General features: G+C 35.5%; 1 protein-coding gene across 9 annotated transcripts in view; it reads right to left on the reverse strand.

Annotated features, from left to right (window-relative positions):
• Positions 1-6,969: 6,969 nt before the first annotated feature.
• Positions 6,970-15,703, reverse strand: part of myo7aa (myosin VIIAa) — a 54,482-nt gene continuing 45,748 nt past the window's right edge. For all 9 annotated transcript variants that reach the window (XM_081614919.1, XM_081614920.1, XM_081614921.1 and 6 more), the window contains 12 exons: positions 15,145-15,302; positions 13,960-14,113; positions 12,927-13,082; positions 11,883-11,988; positions 11,694-11,807; positions 11,432-11,519; positions 10,573-10,679; positions 10,295-10,480; positions 9,634-9,750; positions 9,218-9,301; positions 8,986-9,105; positions 6,970-7,925 (listed from right to left, as the gene is read on the reverse strand). In XM_081614919.1, coding sequence (XP_081471045.1) covers positions 7,833-7,925; positions 8,986-9,105; positions 9,218-9,301; positions 9,634-9,750; positions 10,295-10,480; positions 10,573-10,679; positions 11,432-11,519; positions 11,694-11,807; positions 11,883-11,988; positions 12,927-13,082; positions 13,960-14,113; positions 15,145-15,302 — 1,483 coding nt within the window. In that variant the 3' untranslated portion in view covers positions 6,970-7,832. The remainder of the gene's footprint in view (positions 7,926-8,985; positions 9,106-9,217; positions 9,302-9,633; positions 9,751-10,294; positions 10,481-10,572; positions 10,680-11,431; positions 11,520-11,693; positions 11,808-11,882; positions 11,989-12,926; positions 13,083-13,959; positions 14,114-15,144; positions 15,303-15,703) is intronic.

Below are 15,703 nucleotides of genomic sequence, written 5' to 3' on the forward strand. Positions count from 1 at the left end.
TTCACTGTATGACCACGTTTCCTGCCTCTCTATGTGATCATGTTATAGATCTATGTCCGTCCTACACAATAATCACGTTTATAATCATCTTCATGCTTCGTTTATTGTTCAATGAGCAAAAACTGTCTGAGGGTCATAAAAACCAACAATAAAATGAGAAACTTTGATTAAAGAAGTAAAACAGTCAGATCAGTCGTTACAAAGGGATGCGCAAATTATTATAGATCCAAAACTGACTTAAAGGAAAATTTGACATTTTTAAATGTTTCTTATGTATCAACTGGAAAAAACCAAATGTAGTCATTTCTGAGCAACAAAATCAGGGTTTTAAAATGTTTGTTGAGTTTAGATAAGTTTAATAAATAAACTAAAAACTAGATTAATGAGCAACTAAATGAGGTTTTGAGTAAAAGTCACTAAACAGACGTGGATCTGCTCACAGTTCGGTTATTTAAAGAAACAATTGGTGCTGATGTTTTCTACTTTAACACTGTTATAAATAATCTGTTCTTAATCTGTTCTTAATATTTAACCAGGTTAAATAGGTAAATAATACATTTACTTTGTGATAAATTTTCCCTAATTAAAAAAAATTAAGTCTACCTACATCAACCGCTGCTGTAAAATGTCTAAAACAACAAGATAAATCATGATTGATTGATTATTGGAATAATTTAGGAATCTATTAATCATTAACTGGATTATACAGACTCTAAAAACACAGTTTGCTAAAAGAGCAACATAGTCAGAGCAGCAATTAATCCAAAACTGTCCAAATAAATATAAATGTAACATTTAAGATCAAAAACTTAAATGTTTTACCCAAAACTCACCAAGTTTCATAGTTTTAGCCTCACCTGTTGAAAATATCTATTATTAATTACTTTTTGCTAACTGATTGGTAAATAGAAGAAAAACTCAGATTTTAACTAAACTATCGTTGTTAGAAATAGACGCATCATTTGCTACAAACGATCAAGTGAATTTTTATTTTCTTATTTAGAAACTTAATCTATTTCCTTTTATTTTAATGTGCATGAGGTTAAATGAAAATGAGAGATTTCTGTTTATCTGAATGATCGATCAGTAGAATAATCTCTACTCTGGTTTAATCTAATCTGACTGTTTGCAGAGCTGAGCGACGTTTGGTCCATCTCCAGTGTAAACGTGCGACCCGACCTGCGGAGCTCTCCCAGTTCTCCCAGTAGCCCCCACCTGCCCACCATTACAGAGGAGTGACTGGAGGCTGTACAAATGTCACATCTCCAATCGTGAGCCGAACAGAAAATTATGGATTTAAAAAAATAAAAATAAAGAGAGAAGAAGCAGAAAGATGTTTCCTCCACTCACCTACTGGCTGCATGACTGATCCAAACCAGACTGGTTCCATCTGACCCAGTAAGAGCCAACATGGCGCCATGGAGGAGGGAGTCGTCTTCATCACTTCTGGTCAGGAAAAGACTGAAAACATCCGGCTGTAGTGAGATCTGTAGATACGGAGAATATTATTAATATGAACACGCTTCGTCTTTTACTGTCAGGATGATTTAAAACTTATTACGACTTTAATCATGTATGAATGATCCAGAGCTTCAGACGTCATTTTGAGCTTTAGGTGAAAATAATCTCCATAAATGTAACATCAGGATCGGCCAGAAGTGAATTTTAAACAAATGTTTATCGCTAAATGTTTCCTGGAATCAACATTTCATCTTCTCTACATTCCTTTCCATGGATATTTAGAAACCTGATCAGTGATCAGATAGACTCCAATATTTGAACAGAAAATTGATTCACCGCAAAAACTAAAAATGGCAAAAATGGCACCGAGCATCTTGGTCTAGTTTCTAGTTTAAATATATTCAAACGCTTCAAATAAAACAAAACTTAAATAAGTGTTCATCACGACATAGGAGCTTGTTTTAAATCAATCATTTCTGAATATTGATAAAACAACAACAAACCCACCAGTCCCACTGGCAGATTATTTAAATCATAACATGGGAAAAATGTGTTGCTATAAGTGAAAGTTGCTAAATTTGTCGCAAGTTGCTTATAGGCAAAAAGTTTCTAAACATAGCAACAAATTGACAAAGTTGGCAACATTGATTCCCCTATGAGTGGCTTAACTCCCTCCATTACGCCACACACTTAGCCACGCCCCTAGTGTCTCTTAGCTCCGCCCACTTTGGTGGAATTCTTTAAAAAATGATCAGGGGGCGGAGCTAAACTTTCACATGGGGGGGTCAGTTACACTTTAACAACATATTAACACTCTGATTGGTGCGTCTCTGTACACTGTACACTGCAAAAACATAAAAACTTACCAAGTATTTTTAGTCTAGTTTCTAGCGCAAATGTTTTAGTACTTGAAAAAAGACTAAACTTAGTTTTTAGGATAGTTTGTTTTAAGTCAATAATTCCTTAATATTGATTTAAAAAAAGTTACAGGTTTGCTACAAGTTAAATAATCTAACAGCAAAACTAATATTTTTTTCTCATCAATATTAAGGAATTATTTACTTAAAATAAGCTCATATCTTATATCTTTAAAGTGTAGTAAGATATGTGCACAAACTAGATCAGAATACTTGGTAGGACTTTGTGTTTTTACAGTGTACTATTAGCTGTACACTGTTGGATGACAGACTGAATGTAGACTGGAGATCATTTAGTTTTGTTTTTTTCAAACTGAAGTGAATGTACGTCTTTCTCCAAAGAGACTGAAAACTTGCTCTGAAATAATTTCTGATATAATCCGCTTTCTGGAAATACCTTAGAAACTGTTTTAAATCTGCAATCCAGATATAAAATATTTAGAAAAGCAGCTTCTCTTTAGTTTTAAAATGTGATTCTGTAGAAATAAATTTTGATTTCCTGTAATTTATTCAGTTTTTACCTCTGAAGGAAACTCAAACTGCGCCCAGCTGATGTGATGTCATCATGTTTTTATCATTATTTGCGTTAAAACATTGTAGCTGATCTTTAGGCGTTTAAGCTACAGTTGTGACTGCACAGCTCTATTTATTCTATTGAATATGATGTTTCCACCGTACGACCGTTCATTTTTAGCGAGCGAGTCTGGTGACAATGCAGCGCCGCCGCGTTGGTTTTCCTCTGGAGATGCTTTGCATTTTGAGCTTTGCATGTGTTGGATTTATCCAGCTCTTCTTGTTTTATAGATCCAGATGCTACTTTTATATCGGTTGAAGCTCACGCTGATTATTTGTTCGTTGTGTGTTTGGGGGGAATCCAGATGTTCACGTGTGATTTTTTCAGTTTGAGACGAGTTTTGAAGCCATCCTCTGAATTTTAAGATTAATTTAATCTTAATAATGAAAAATGTGACGGATATTTTGGGAATATTTGGACAAAACAATTTGGTTGAACAACTTTAACCCCTTCAGACATAACGTCCACAGGAATGGACATGATTTATTTCTGGGTTTAAGCCAATAAAAAATCATGGATTTATTATTTGAATGATTGTTACTGATTGGTTTCTTATTGACTAATGATATTGGTCGTTGGCATCAGAAAAAAACAAACGATCTGAAACTAGAGATGGAAAAAATCTAAATTTTTACATCAAAAATATAAATCTGAGTTCATGGTAGCCTAATGAAATTTTTTTTTTTTTACATTTTACTCTTGTAATTTAAAAATATTTCCTGTGATAATATATAAAGTTATTTTTGAAAATATTTCCCATCATTAAGTTGCAGGATTTTTCCCCCAAAGTTTAATGTCCATCCTGATGGAAATGAGGAGTTTAAGTTTAACGTTTAATTATTTTGTGTTGTTTAGTTTCATGACTTTCTTAAACTGCTTGTAAAAAATTTTTTTTCTTTTTTTTAATGCTGAGGTGGAATAAAATTTAGATATTTTTCCCCTCTGTTGGTAAAATTCAGGTCTGAAGGGGTTAAAGAACTAAAACCAGTTTTAGCAGCTGTAAGGCAGATTTTAGTATTAGTCTCTACATGCATGCTGCTGATCTGCATGTATAATTACTAGAGAAACTAAAGTTGATTGTTTCTCTTTTGTTGCACATTTTTAAACTTAAAAGCCTCATTAGAGGAAACAAAGCTGCTTGTGGATGTATATTTTTCAACAGTGAAACTCAAAAACATGTTTTTATTTCCGTTTTGAGGAGGGAACAGAAGTTAAAGAGAAATGAAAGTGAAAATTTGTCTGAATTTATGAGATTAACTCCTGAAACTATAAGCAAAATGTAATTTTATTACATTCAGAGACTTTATTTCTTATAATTAAAACTTAACAGCTACACTCACTGCGGTTATTTACACGAGTAGATCCAAAGTTTTTAGCCACAAAAGAAGAAAAATATTAGGAATTGTTTTTGTTTGGGGGAAATAAGCATTCAAATGTTATATTATTATTAAAATTGCCGACATTTTGTTTATTTTCGGTTAGGAAGCAGGAAAACTTTCTCATCTTTTCTGACCCAACAGAATGAAATGTGTGTTGAACATGTTGACGTTCCTCAGATTTAAGGAGGGAAACAGAAACACTGAGGCTTTTTTTCTCATTTAATCAATTTTAAGGACATTTGATTAAATTTCTGCACTAGTGAGCTGTAGTTGATCAATGATTTTCAGTAGATACTGGTGAAAAATGATTTATCATGTAATGAAGTAAATATTGAGATCATTAAAGTATTATTATACACCCTGTGCTGTACAAAAATGCCTTTTTTATTTTCCAGATATTCTCTTATTATAAAAAGCTGCTGTAATCTGTTTGTGGAAAAAAATGTAGATTCAAGAAACTTCTTCTGTTTAACAGCTTTTATTATTTCTGCTTCAAAGATTTGCTGAATGTAAGTACATATACTGAGCTGTGAAAAAGTATTTACACCCCTCATTTAATGTTTCAGGTCATCAAATTGGTGATAATTTGAAACAAAAATAACCAAAATTCAGTTTTCAAATGATTTTCTTATGTGAAGGAGGAATAAATAGAACCTGACTGACGACATGAAGTAGGTAAAAATATCAAAATTCACTGATCAGATTCACAATTTATTGATAAGAGAGAAAATTCAACCATCTGGTAAGTTTCACTGCAAAAACACAAAATTCTTAAGTATATTTTAGTTTCAAGTGAAAATATATCACTTGAAATAAGAAAACTAATTCAGGAGTAACTTTTCTGCAAAATATAGGAGCTTATTTTAAGTTCATTCTTTAATATTTATGAAAAAGTTCTAGTTGCACTGATAGATTATTTCACTTATGGAAAATGTTTTGTTATACGTGAAATAATGTACGAGTGGAACTAAAACTTTTTCATCAATATTAGAGAATTATTTACTTACAATAATCTCACATTTTGCTCAAAAGTTACTCTTGAATTAGTTTAGTCTTATTTCAAGTTTACTGATATATTTGCACTTGAAACTAAACAAAAATACTTGGTAAGAATTTGTGTTTTTGCAGTGTTTACATCTGAACGGTTCAAAAGAATAAAATAAAGATTTGGGAGTGGCCTAATCAAAGTTCTGACTGTTCAGGCATTAAAAACTGGCCATTCATGCTGTAAAAACCTTCAGTGTTGCTGATTTAAAACTACTTTCCAAAGCAGAGAGAAACAGTGATGCAACAAACTGGTTACCAATAAACATGGTGGAAAACCAGTTACTGGGTTTGGGGTGTGATTACTTTTCCATGTTGGGTCAAGTTTGTTTGAAAAACCGTTTTCCCCTCGGCGAATAAAATCATTTAAAAACTGCTTTTTGTATTTACTCAGATAATTATTTCATGATTGGGACAAAACCAGGAGGATTCTGGGGTGTAAATACTTCAGTTTATAAACAAGAGAAAAGAAATAAAATGTTTTTACCCGTCAGAATGATGCAGGAACGCAAATCCATCCGAACCAGATCCTGTAAACACAGAGATGCATTTAAATCAATTACTAATGATCACTTGGCTATAAAAAAAAATTTCCATTTATTTTAAATCTGCTATTTGAAACTGGGAATATTCACTGAAAGAGAATATCGCCTGTGAATAAAAGGTTCACTTACTTCTCTGTGGGATTTGATCTCCATGTTGAGTTCCTGGAGTTTGATGCAGCTGGTTTTTATTTAAAATCCCACAAAAGTTTTATAAAATAATAATAAAAAAAACTCCCTAGAGATTTAAAGTGATTTAAAATAATCAAAATGTTTCAAAGCTGCATCTAAAATGGACGGAAAGACGTCAGTGTCTGAACAGAAGCAAAATCTATTGTATAAAGACTAAAAATCAAAATGTTTTAAAACAAACTTTAAAAGATTTGACTCTTAACGTCTCAGATGTTTCTGCAGGTTCACAAACAAAAACTTATCAAAGAAAAACAATAAATTCCCTGGATAAATATCTGGTTATTTTAAAAGTCATTCATCTTGACAGAAAAAAAACTTGCATTAAACCAGTAATTATGAACTAAAATAAATTATGTTCAGTTTCTGCATCCGTTTGACACTTTTGTTTTTTATTGATGATTATTTTCCAACTAAAACTCTTTCTGAAAATAACATTTTGTTAATTAAATTTAATATAATTATACTCCAATGTGTGTTACAGTGAAATGTTAATCTGCTTGTATTTTCTATCCACTGATCCTCTCAGTTAAATTCAAACACTTTTTGGGTCAGAGGAAAATAAAACATTCGGTTAAAGTTTGATGATGAGAAAAATGATAAATATAAACCTAATTTTAGCTGAAATCCTCAATGAAAGAGGATCTAGGCTGTAGTTAGAGCATAAAGGAACATACAGGGGAAGAGCTGACGAAAATAAAGCAGAGGTACAATATTCTAGAGAAATATTTGATCAGTTTCGACCTCTAACTGACCTTCAGACAGCCACACTTTAATCCTCCTGTTGGTCAAAAACAAAACATTTCCTAAATATTATTTATGAAAAGTGAAAAAAAAACCCAGAGAAACTGTTTTTTTTTTCATTTCAAGTTTATCTCAGCTGGAGCATAAAAACGTGACATTATGAACATTATTTCTTTACTCTACATGCCGTAATACAACCAGATTAGACTTTGTTAATTTCCATTTATGCATAAACAATCTAAAACAGAGTTAAGTCATTTAATATAAAATAAATTGCTCACATACAAGTATTTTCTTTCATTTTTTACTTTTAATTCTACTCGTACAATAAAACAGATGATTGTGGTTTAATATGTCGCCCCCTGGTGGCGGTAGAGTTAAAACATTAAATTAAAACCTTTAGAGGAGAGATTAATACGACGGAGAATCACGGCCAGGCAAAGAAAGTAAACTACGTCATAAAATTACATTTATTCCCCTGATATCATGACTTTATTCGTGTAATATTAAAACTTTGTCTTCATATGACTATTCTCGTAAAATGACAACTCGATTCTCATGATGACTTTATTTTTCTTGGTACGGCCTAAACACTCCGTCGCAGGTAAAATCTCACCTGTGTGTTTTATTGTTATCAGTATTTGAGGTGATTTCTGACAGCAGGTGATTGATCATCTAAAGGAAGCGGCAGCGGCGCGTTGAAGGCGTTCTGCTCTCAGAGGTAGTCATCCTCGCTGGACGGCTCGTCTTCATCATCACAGCTGTACTGGTACCAGTGACTGGGGCCTTCGCCGGGGTCGTCTCCGGGGTCGCCGCCGCTCGCCGTCGAGCTGTCCTCGGTCAGGTCGGTTCCCTCCGAATACGCAGAAGGACTGCGGCTCATCCACCACAGCTGGTGGCCGAAGCTCCGCCCCCAGCTGCAGTGCTGACCAATGGGGCGCAGCAGGCGGATGAGCTCGGTGGCCTCCTGCCAATAAGACGTTCACTTACTGTGGCCCCGCCCAGAGCGCTGCTTGTTCATGTTGGTCAGCATCTGACTGATGTAGGAGGTCAACAGGTCGTCCATCTTGTAACCCTGGAAACGCAAAGCATCAATTTCAGTTGGTTTACGCCTGAATGAGCAGAGAGGCTCCATCGATCAGCTGATTACGCCTGATGGGCGATCAATAGACCAGATATTGGAAAACTGAAGCGTTCTCAGTGTTTCAGGTCCAGGAACGAGTAAAGAGCAACTAAAACCCAAATCAAAGTTTTTTATTACAGATAAATCATGTAAGTTGGTGCCTAAAGGTTCTTTCTTTATGTTACTGTGCAAATAGTGATATTTTTCTGTAAACTTATTTAATTCTGCAATATTTTGCCTAAACCCGTCTCAATGCTGCCCTCTTTGGGTTGAATGTGGCTACTGCAGTCAAATTCTCCTGACATTTACCACCTGCTTGGCCCCGCCCACTTTGGTAGATTTTTAAAGGGACCTTTTATGCAACATCAGTGTTTTATATTTTTATGCTTCCAATTTGGTTTCTTCTGCTTCTCAAAACAACCAAAGTGCTTAAAACAAACACGATCTGTTTTTTGGTGTCTGGAAAATTAGTCATTTCGAAAACCTTCTGGAACGTAACAAATCAGCAGGCAGTGCCCGTTACCTAGCAACCACAGCAAAGCCCAACCTGTTACCTAGCAACCTAAGCTGAGCTCCAGCATGTTTGGTCAGCTGGTTTTTTTTACCGCCGTATGTGCTGTACAATGGCTGCTGGAAAATACAAGTGTTTTGTTGTTGACTTACCATCCAGGAACCACTTGTTGCATTCATATTGGTTGTGCAGGAGGCTCTACTACTGCTTTTCAAATATGTACAGTTGTATAATTGCACATCTGTTTGGAGCAATTTTCATGTGTGAATGTTAACGTTGAGTTTGGGGCGTGATCAGCAGCAGCTAAAACGCCCTGCAGCACCTCAAAATAGAAAGAATCTCATTTTATACTAATGATTTTCAGCAGAAAATGTGAAGACTATGTTTTGTATAGACCGCAGACATATTCCAACCTCTTCAAGGAAGCATTATTGGTCACCTTTAAGTAATTTTCTGAGCTCAGTAAAAAATGACGCGTGAAGCTAATTTTCAGTCGCCTACCAGTGAAGTCTCACAGAGCAGCTTGCTTCCTCTGACCAGGTTCCCTATGGTGATGTGGAAGTAGGTGTTCCCGCTGCTCCAGTTGGAGATCTTGGTGAAGGGATGGGTGGTCAAGATGTCCTACAGAACCAAACACACAGCCTTTTTGGTTTTCCAGCTTTAGTCATGTAAAAATTCAACCTCTGGAATCATGAAGCTCCCCATCTGAACGGTAAACGATCTGAAGACGAACCTTGGCCTTTGGGTCGATCAGACTGACTCCATGCTTGTTGATGGCGATCAGCAGAATCTCTGGGAAGTTCGGCTCCGTGGTTTGCTAAAGAGGAAATGCCATCGTGTGAAAAAATATAAACTTTTTCTGTATAGATTTGTTAAAAATTTTACAACCTATGGAAATATTTATTAACAACTTTGAAATGATAGTAAACAAAACATTTTGTTGCACAAACACTTGACACCAATTTAGCCTGATTTGGGGAATGTGGGTCGGGGCTGGTTGACCTTCTGACCTTTAAACTTTTATTAGTATCTTCAAAGCAAAAGCACCACAAATGAAAATTTGATGAGCAAAAACGTAGCAGAGCTGGTCGGGTCAGAATTCAAAACAAACAGCAGATCAGAGAAATCGACAGGCTTCGCTGCGTTTACCTTGACCTCAAAGAAGGCGGAGCCAAAGGTCGGCCATTTATAGATGATCTTCAGGAACATCAGCTTAGCCTCTTCCCTCGATTTCCCAGGCTGCTTGTTGAAGTACGCGATTATAGACTGCAATTCACAATTCAGATTAAAAGTTAACATTTTATTTAACACTTACAGCTGCAATATGTAACTTTTATAAAATATATTTTTTTTATATATTTGTTGAAACTGTAATCATGTTGAGACAGTTTATGAGACAGATGATCTGCCTTCTACCAGAGCTAACTAAAACAACCAATCAGAGCAAGTAGGCGGGTCTTAGCGCTGTCGATCACAATCTCGTGTGGCGCTGCTCTGTGCTACACTGCAGTTAGCACAGAATGCTGTGAAAGCTAAGGCTAGTTAGCAATGATGACAGAACAGCTTTTCTGTAACTAAGTTGTTTCTCCGTTATTAGCACATTTAGCAACAAGTACATGAAATTGATTGACAGCGCTAAGCCCTTCCTCCTTGCTCTGATTGGTCGTTTTTGGTGCATTTCTTCAAATCGTAGCTCAAAGAGTTGGTATAGGAGATCAATCTTTATATTAAAAACTTTTAACAAATATGTAAAAAACCTTATTTTTAAAGTCACATAGTGCAGATTTAAAGGTTTTCTGAATGTTTTTACCCTCCTCCAGTCGTCCGGAGACATCTGGCGGATGAGGTCCTGGGGAACCAGCTCACGGAGCATCTTGGGAATCGAAGGAAAGTGTGATTTATTGTCATCAAACTTCACCCGAAAGATCAGCGCTGCGAGGTGGAAAACCTCCTCCCGAGAACACTTATGGTATCCACGCAAATACTTAGGAAGCTCCTGAGAGGAAGGCGACACAGAGGAGACGCCGTCATGAAACACTGCGTGATTATTATGAGAAAGTAGAAGGATCATCGTCTAAAGAGGCCGACCTGGTAATAATGGAAAATGGAATCAGCGAACGAATCCTTCCCGGGGACTGTGCTGGTCCACAGCTTCTTCATGAAGAACACCTGGTAGGTCAGAGACGGGATGATTCCTGCAGGAGTTCAAGAAGCGGCGAGTCGTCAAAGGTTCATCTAAAAACCTTCAATCTGCATCGAGTTCACAAATAAAAGCTCTCTGAAAATGTCTCCATCTCAGTTTTCAGGCATTTAGAAAACGGAAATAATTTTGATGATTCCAACTAATCAAAAAGAAGAAAAGTTTAGTTCTGATTTAACCTCAGACATTTAGAAAAATCTGCATTATTTAAACATGTTAGAACATGGATGCAAAGACGTCTCAGTCTGGCAGTAATTAGTTACATTTACTTGAGTAACTTTTACAATTCTGTTCTTTTCGGAGTATTTTTACTATTCTGTTCTTTTTACTTTACTTGAGTATTTTAAATATAAAGTATTGCTACTCTTGAGTAAAATTACTGATTATAATTAATTCAGTCCCTTCACTGAATGAAAAACAAAAATTCACCAGACACAGACCTGCACTTTTTGTTCAAGTTTCATATTGAAAGAAATGGGATTTTATTTATTTATTGTTTTGTAATTTAATTATTTTCATTTTTGTCTCTACAATATCAGAATTACCTCATAACTTTGTATTTTGGTTGGTTTATTTCTAAAATGCTAACTGATTAATGTTTTGATCAGTTACTCAGTGCTTGAGTAATTTCTTTAATAGCTACTTTTTACCTATATTGAGTAAAAATATGTAAAAGTATTGTTACTTTTATAGCCGTTTTAAACATAAATAAGTATTTTCAAGCTTTCAGCGGATGCAGGAACAAACCGTCTTTAGCCGGTCGGGATTTCTTGATCCAGTCTGTTAAATGGCGAACAAAGTCGAAGAAGAAATCTCCCTCTGGAACGCTAATGACCTGCAACACGAAAGAAATGTTTATTCTTTTGATATTAGAAATATTATGTTACATTCAGACGTTAGCAATTCTCATCACTTTAGGTTGTTGAACTGTTAGTTTGCCATAATTTTCCGTTAACAACAGTTCAGTTTTGCTCCTGAAAACCTGGGAGTGGAGTTCATGACCTCTGACCTTTTCAGAGATCTTGACAAAGAGGCTGAACCCTTCGGAGGATTTGAGCAGCAGCCTGGTGGAGATGTTCTGGCAGAAATCCTTCGCCTTGGTGCTGGACTCCACCTCGAACGCCTGCAGGTTTGAGTCCAGGACGGTTAGAAAGCGTCTCGGTCGATGAGCGAAGCTTCAGGCCTTTTGGCTCCTTACCTCGTCTGTGTCGTCTGGAAAGTAAACTTTGTGAAAGATTTGGGTCGTTTTATGTTGAATGGCTTCCACTTCCACCAGATGAGGGGGATATTTTCTGGACCCGTTCCTGTGAAAAGGACCAAAAAAATCACATTATTTATTTATTTTCTGATTTTATTCGTTTATGGTTCAAAATGAACATGTCACATACTGACATAAACAAGAATTTTAAAGGAAAAAAGTTTGAGGCAAAAACCTTCTAGTGTTAGCTTTGTCAAAACATCAATCAACCATCTGCATAGATACATTTTTAAACACAAACAGGAAATGTTTATATATAAACACGAGAATAAATCAATACACTTCATTTTACCTTGATAAAATATTATATTTTATTATTTTCTTAAAAGTCCAAATTAGTTAAACACCAGAGGGCGCCTCGGAAATAAATCAGTTTTCTTTATTTATGGCTGCAACTAACAATTATTTCAGTTATCGATTATTCTGACAATTATAAGACAAAACAAATAATATTTTCCATTTAACCACTTAAGTCTTTTTTACAACATTAGAAACACATAAATATGCAAATGAATAAATCTTCTAAATACAGAATATAAACATTTTACCTGTCAGGATGCAAAAACACAGCATTACTTTAGTGCTTAATAGGAATTTTATTTTACTAGATTTGAACCAGGTGAAGCTAAAACTGTTGTTTTCTATGTATATTTTTTTTGCACAGCTTTTGCTTAGTTATTGCTCTGAATATGTTACTCTCAGCCCAGGGCCTGTTCTTGAGTTTGTAAACTCCAGTTGGCGATTACTTGATTACTAAATTAATCCACAATTATTTCAATAATTGATTAATCATGATTAATCATTTCAGTTTTAGTTTTTATTACCAATTTAAAACAATGTCCATAAAAAAAAACAAAAAAAACTTTGTAAAATAAAGATTTGTTTCAACCTTTTAAGAGTGAAAAACCTCTAGAGCTACAAACAGAATTTAGGAATTAAATGTTGTTTTGTGTAAAATAAGAGCAGCGATGCTGTTAGTTTTACCGCAGCGCTTTGTGCAGCCTCTGCATGCAGTCTCCAGAGAGCGGGTGGTGCTTCTTGGACTGGAGGAACCGCTGGATGTGCGGCAGCAGAACGTTACTGGGAGGAAACAGACCAGTGCACAACCAGAGCAGCTCCCAGCCTTTCTCCTCGCTGTACCTGCAGCAGAGAGAAACTCATTCTCAGCTCCTGTTCAGAAAAAAAGCTTGATTCTTTTTTCTAGTTCCTTTTCTAACAAGGTCAAATTCATCATAAACTACAACTCAAACCTCTAGTAAGTCTGAAACTTTCCTTGGTGGTCAGTGGTCGCCCTCTAGTGGTCCGTAAGGTACTGCATGTAGACGACGTTACTTTGTCGTGACGTCAGCTCAAAGTGCAACGCTACAGTTAGCTTAGCAAAGGACTGTGTTGAAAAGTAATAATGCATAAGTGGCTTTCTTTTTAGTGAGTCACTAAAAATAAAACCTGAAGTTACAAGTGTTAAGAAAACAAGGCCAGGATTATTTATATGATCGTCATTCACCAGCGATTTGATTCCTTTGAACAAGTCTCAGTTGGTGAGAACTGTTCTTTGTTTTTTATGACTTTGCTTACTTATAATGCTCCTGTCACACATCAACAGCTATTGTTATTCTTATTTACGTAATAATTTACGAATAAACATAACAGATAGAAAATGGTGGATAATTTTTATATTTCATGGTGCAAAAGAAGATTTTTGATTCTGCTAAAGTAATTTTCTATTTTCTTTTAATGTGATTCTAAGTTACAAATAGCTCTAAAATATTAATGCACAGAACACTTTGTAGTAAAGAAACTTAGTTTTTGATTTCCAGGTGTCACATTTACAAAGCAGCATCTGAACAAAGAAAACAACAATAAGTGCGTTAAGAGACGAATGTTTTCATTTCCGGTCGTATAAACGAAGATGTTGTGTTATTGTGGGGAAATTTCAAGCCCAGTGGTCCGTGAGTGTTTGTTAAGTGGTCCTCAGCAGTAAACGTGCCGTTTTTAGGGTTTATGTCAGTTTACACACTTGACGTGATTATCCGTGAGCTGTTTGATGATCTGACAATAGATCTCGTCTTTCAGTGGCTCGGCCTTCAAAGCTCCTTCAAAGATCTGGTCTGTCAGCTCGTTGACGGAGCGCGTCCGTTTGGACGGGTAGTCGCCCATGTACTTCATCATCGGTGAGATCAAAGGTCAAGGAGCCTGATTAACTTCCTGTTGTTAACCTGTAATGTTGGACAGAAGCTTACAAACATCCATAAGGCATAAACAGATGTTATTGTTCTGAATACTGGATAATTTGATAAGTGATTAGGAATATTAATCTATTCTGATGATTAATCAGATTTTTTAAAAAGGCACATTCTGTGGATTTTTCATTTAACCACTTAAGCTTATTTCATACAATATTGGAAATACATTAAAAACTACAAACAAATAACTCAAATAATTTTTTTGGGTTAAATCAGAGCAGTCCTTTAGTTACGGGTTGATTACTTGTAGCAAAGAATGCAGCTAAAAAAAAACTATTTTTTTATTATCCAATTAATAATTGAGTAGAAAATGTATTCAATAGGAGAATTTCTTCACAAACTTTGAACAAGATGAAGGTAAAATTTCCACTTAAGGACTTTTGGGTAGAACGTATTTACAGACAAAGATTTTTTAAAATGTGAAATATGTTTATATTTTTTGCTCCGAGTGTGTTGTTCTTTAAGCCAACAGCTGTTTTTGAGTCTCTATGCTCCATTTCTCAATTAATCAGTTACTGAATTAGTTGACTATTATTTCAATAATCGATTAATCACGATGAATTATTTCAGCCCAAAGAAAAATTAACCCTTTCTATGGTGATAAAGGAACTCCCTAACCAGATATTAAGACAGTCAAGACCCCTCAACGCCCTGTAGTATACAAAGATTTAAGTTAATTTAGGAACATATTTGTGCCTATATGTATAATTTTGACTCTTTGTGAATTAGAGAAAATCTAAAATGCATTAAAATTTGTTTTAATGTATTTATTTGTTGTAAAGAGATTCAACTTTAGCCACAATCAGCGTCTGCGAGCTTCTGACCAACACAGATTGTCAGCCTGACAAAAACATTTCTTTTACATTTCAGATAAACTCTACTAGTTAATGAAGTGGTTCTATTCAATGTAACGACCGAGCCTGTGTTTATTCGTAATATTTGCTGTGTTTAAAGGATATCTATGAAGATCATGCAGGCCTCCTGCGCCAGCTCCTCATGGCCGACAACCTTCTTCAGCAGCGGCAGCTTGAGCGGCTCTCTGGTGCAGCTCCACATCTTGTCTTTTCCTCGGTTTTTGGTCACCATCACTCTGCTCAGAGTGTGTTTGGGAGGAGGTCTGGAAATGGCAGGTCATGTTCACAATAGATTAATGGGAACATATTATGAAAAATCCACATTTTACGCATTTTTGTACTTCCACTTGGGCCTCAACTGCTTCTAAAACCAACACAAGCACCTTAAAAAACCAAGCAGGCATTTTCTGGAAGTGAGTTAATGTTTTTTGATGTCTGGAAAGTGAGCTGCTTCAAAAACCTCCAGAAGGTAATTTCACAAGTCAGCAGGCACTGCCCGTTACCTAGCAACCCCAGCAGAGTTCTGCCCCCGTTACCTAGCAACCCCAGTAGAGTTCTGACCCTGTTACCTAATATTGAAGAATACTAGGTAAATAGGTCGGGGTCACCATTTTTATTGAAGAATTGAAGGGTGGCTTTACTTTTAAATATATAATTAATAGAA

The sequence above is a fragment of the Poecilia reticulata genome, chromosome 13, assembly GCF_904066995.2.
Source record: "Poecilia reticulata chromosome 13, P_reticulata-male-v2, whole genome shotgun sequence".
Lineage (NCBI taxonomy): Eukaryota > Metazoa > Chordata > Actinopteri > Cyprinodontiformes > Poeciliidae > Poecilia > Poecilia reticulata.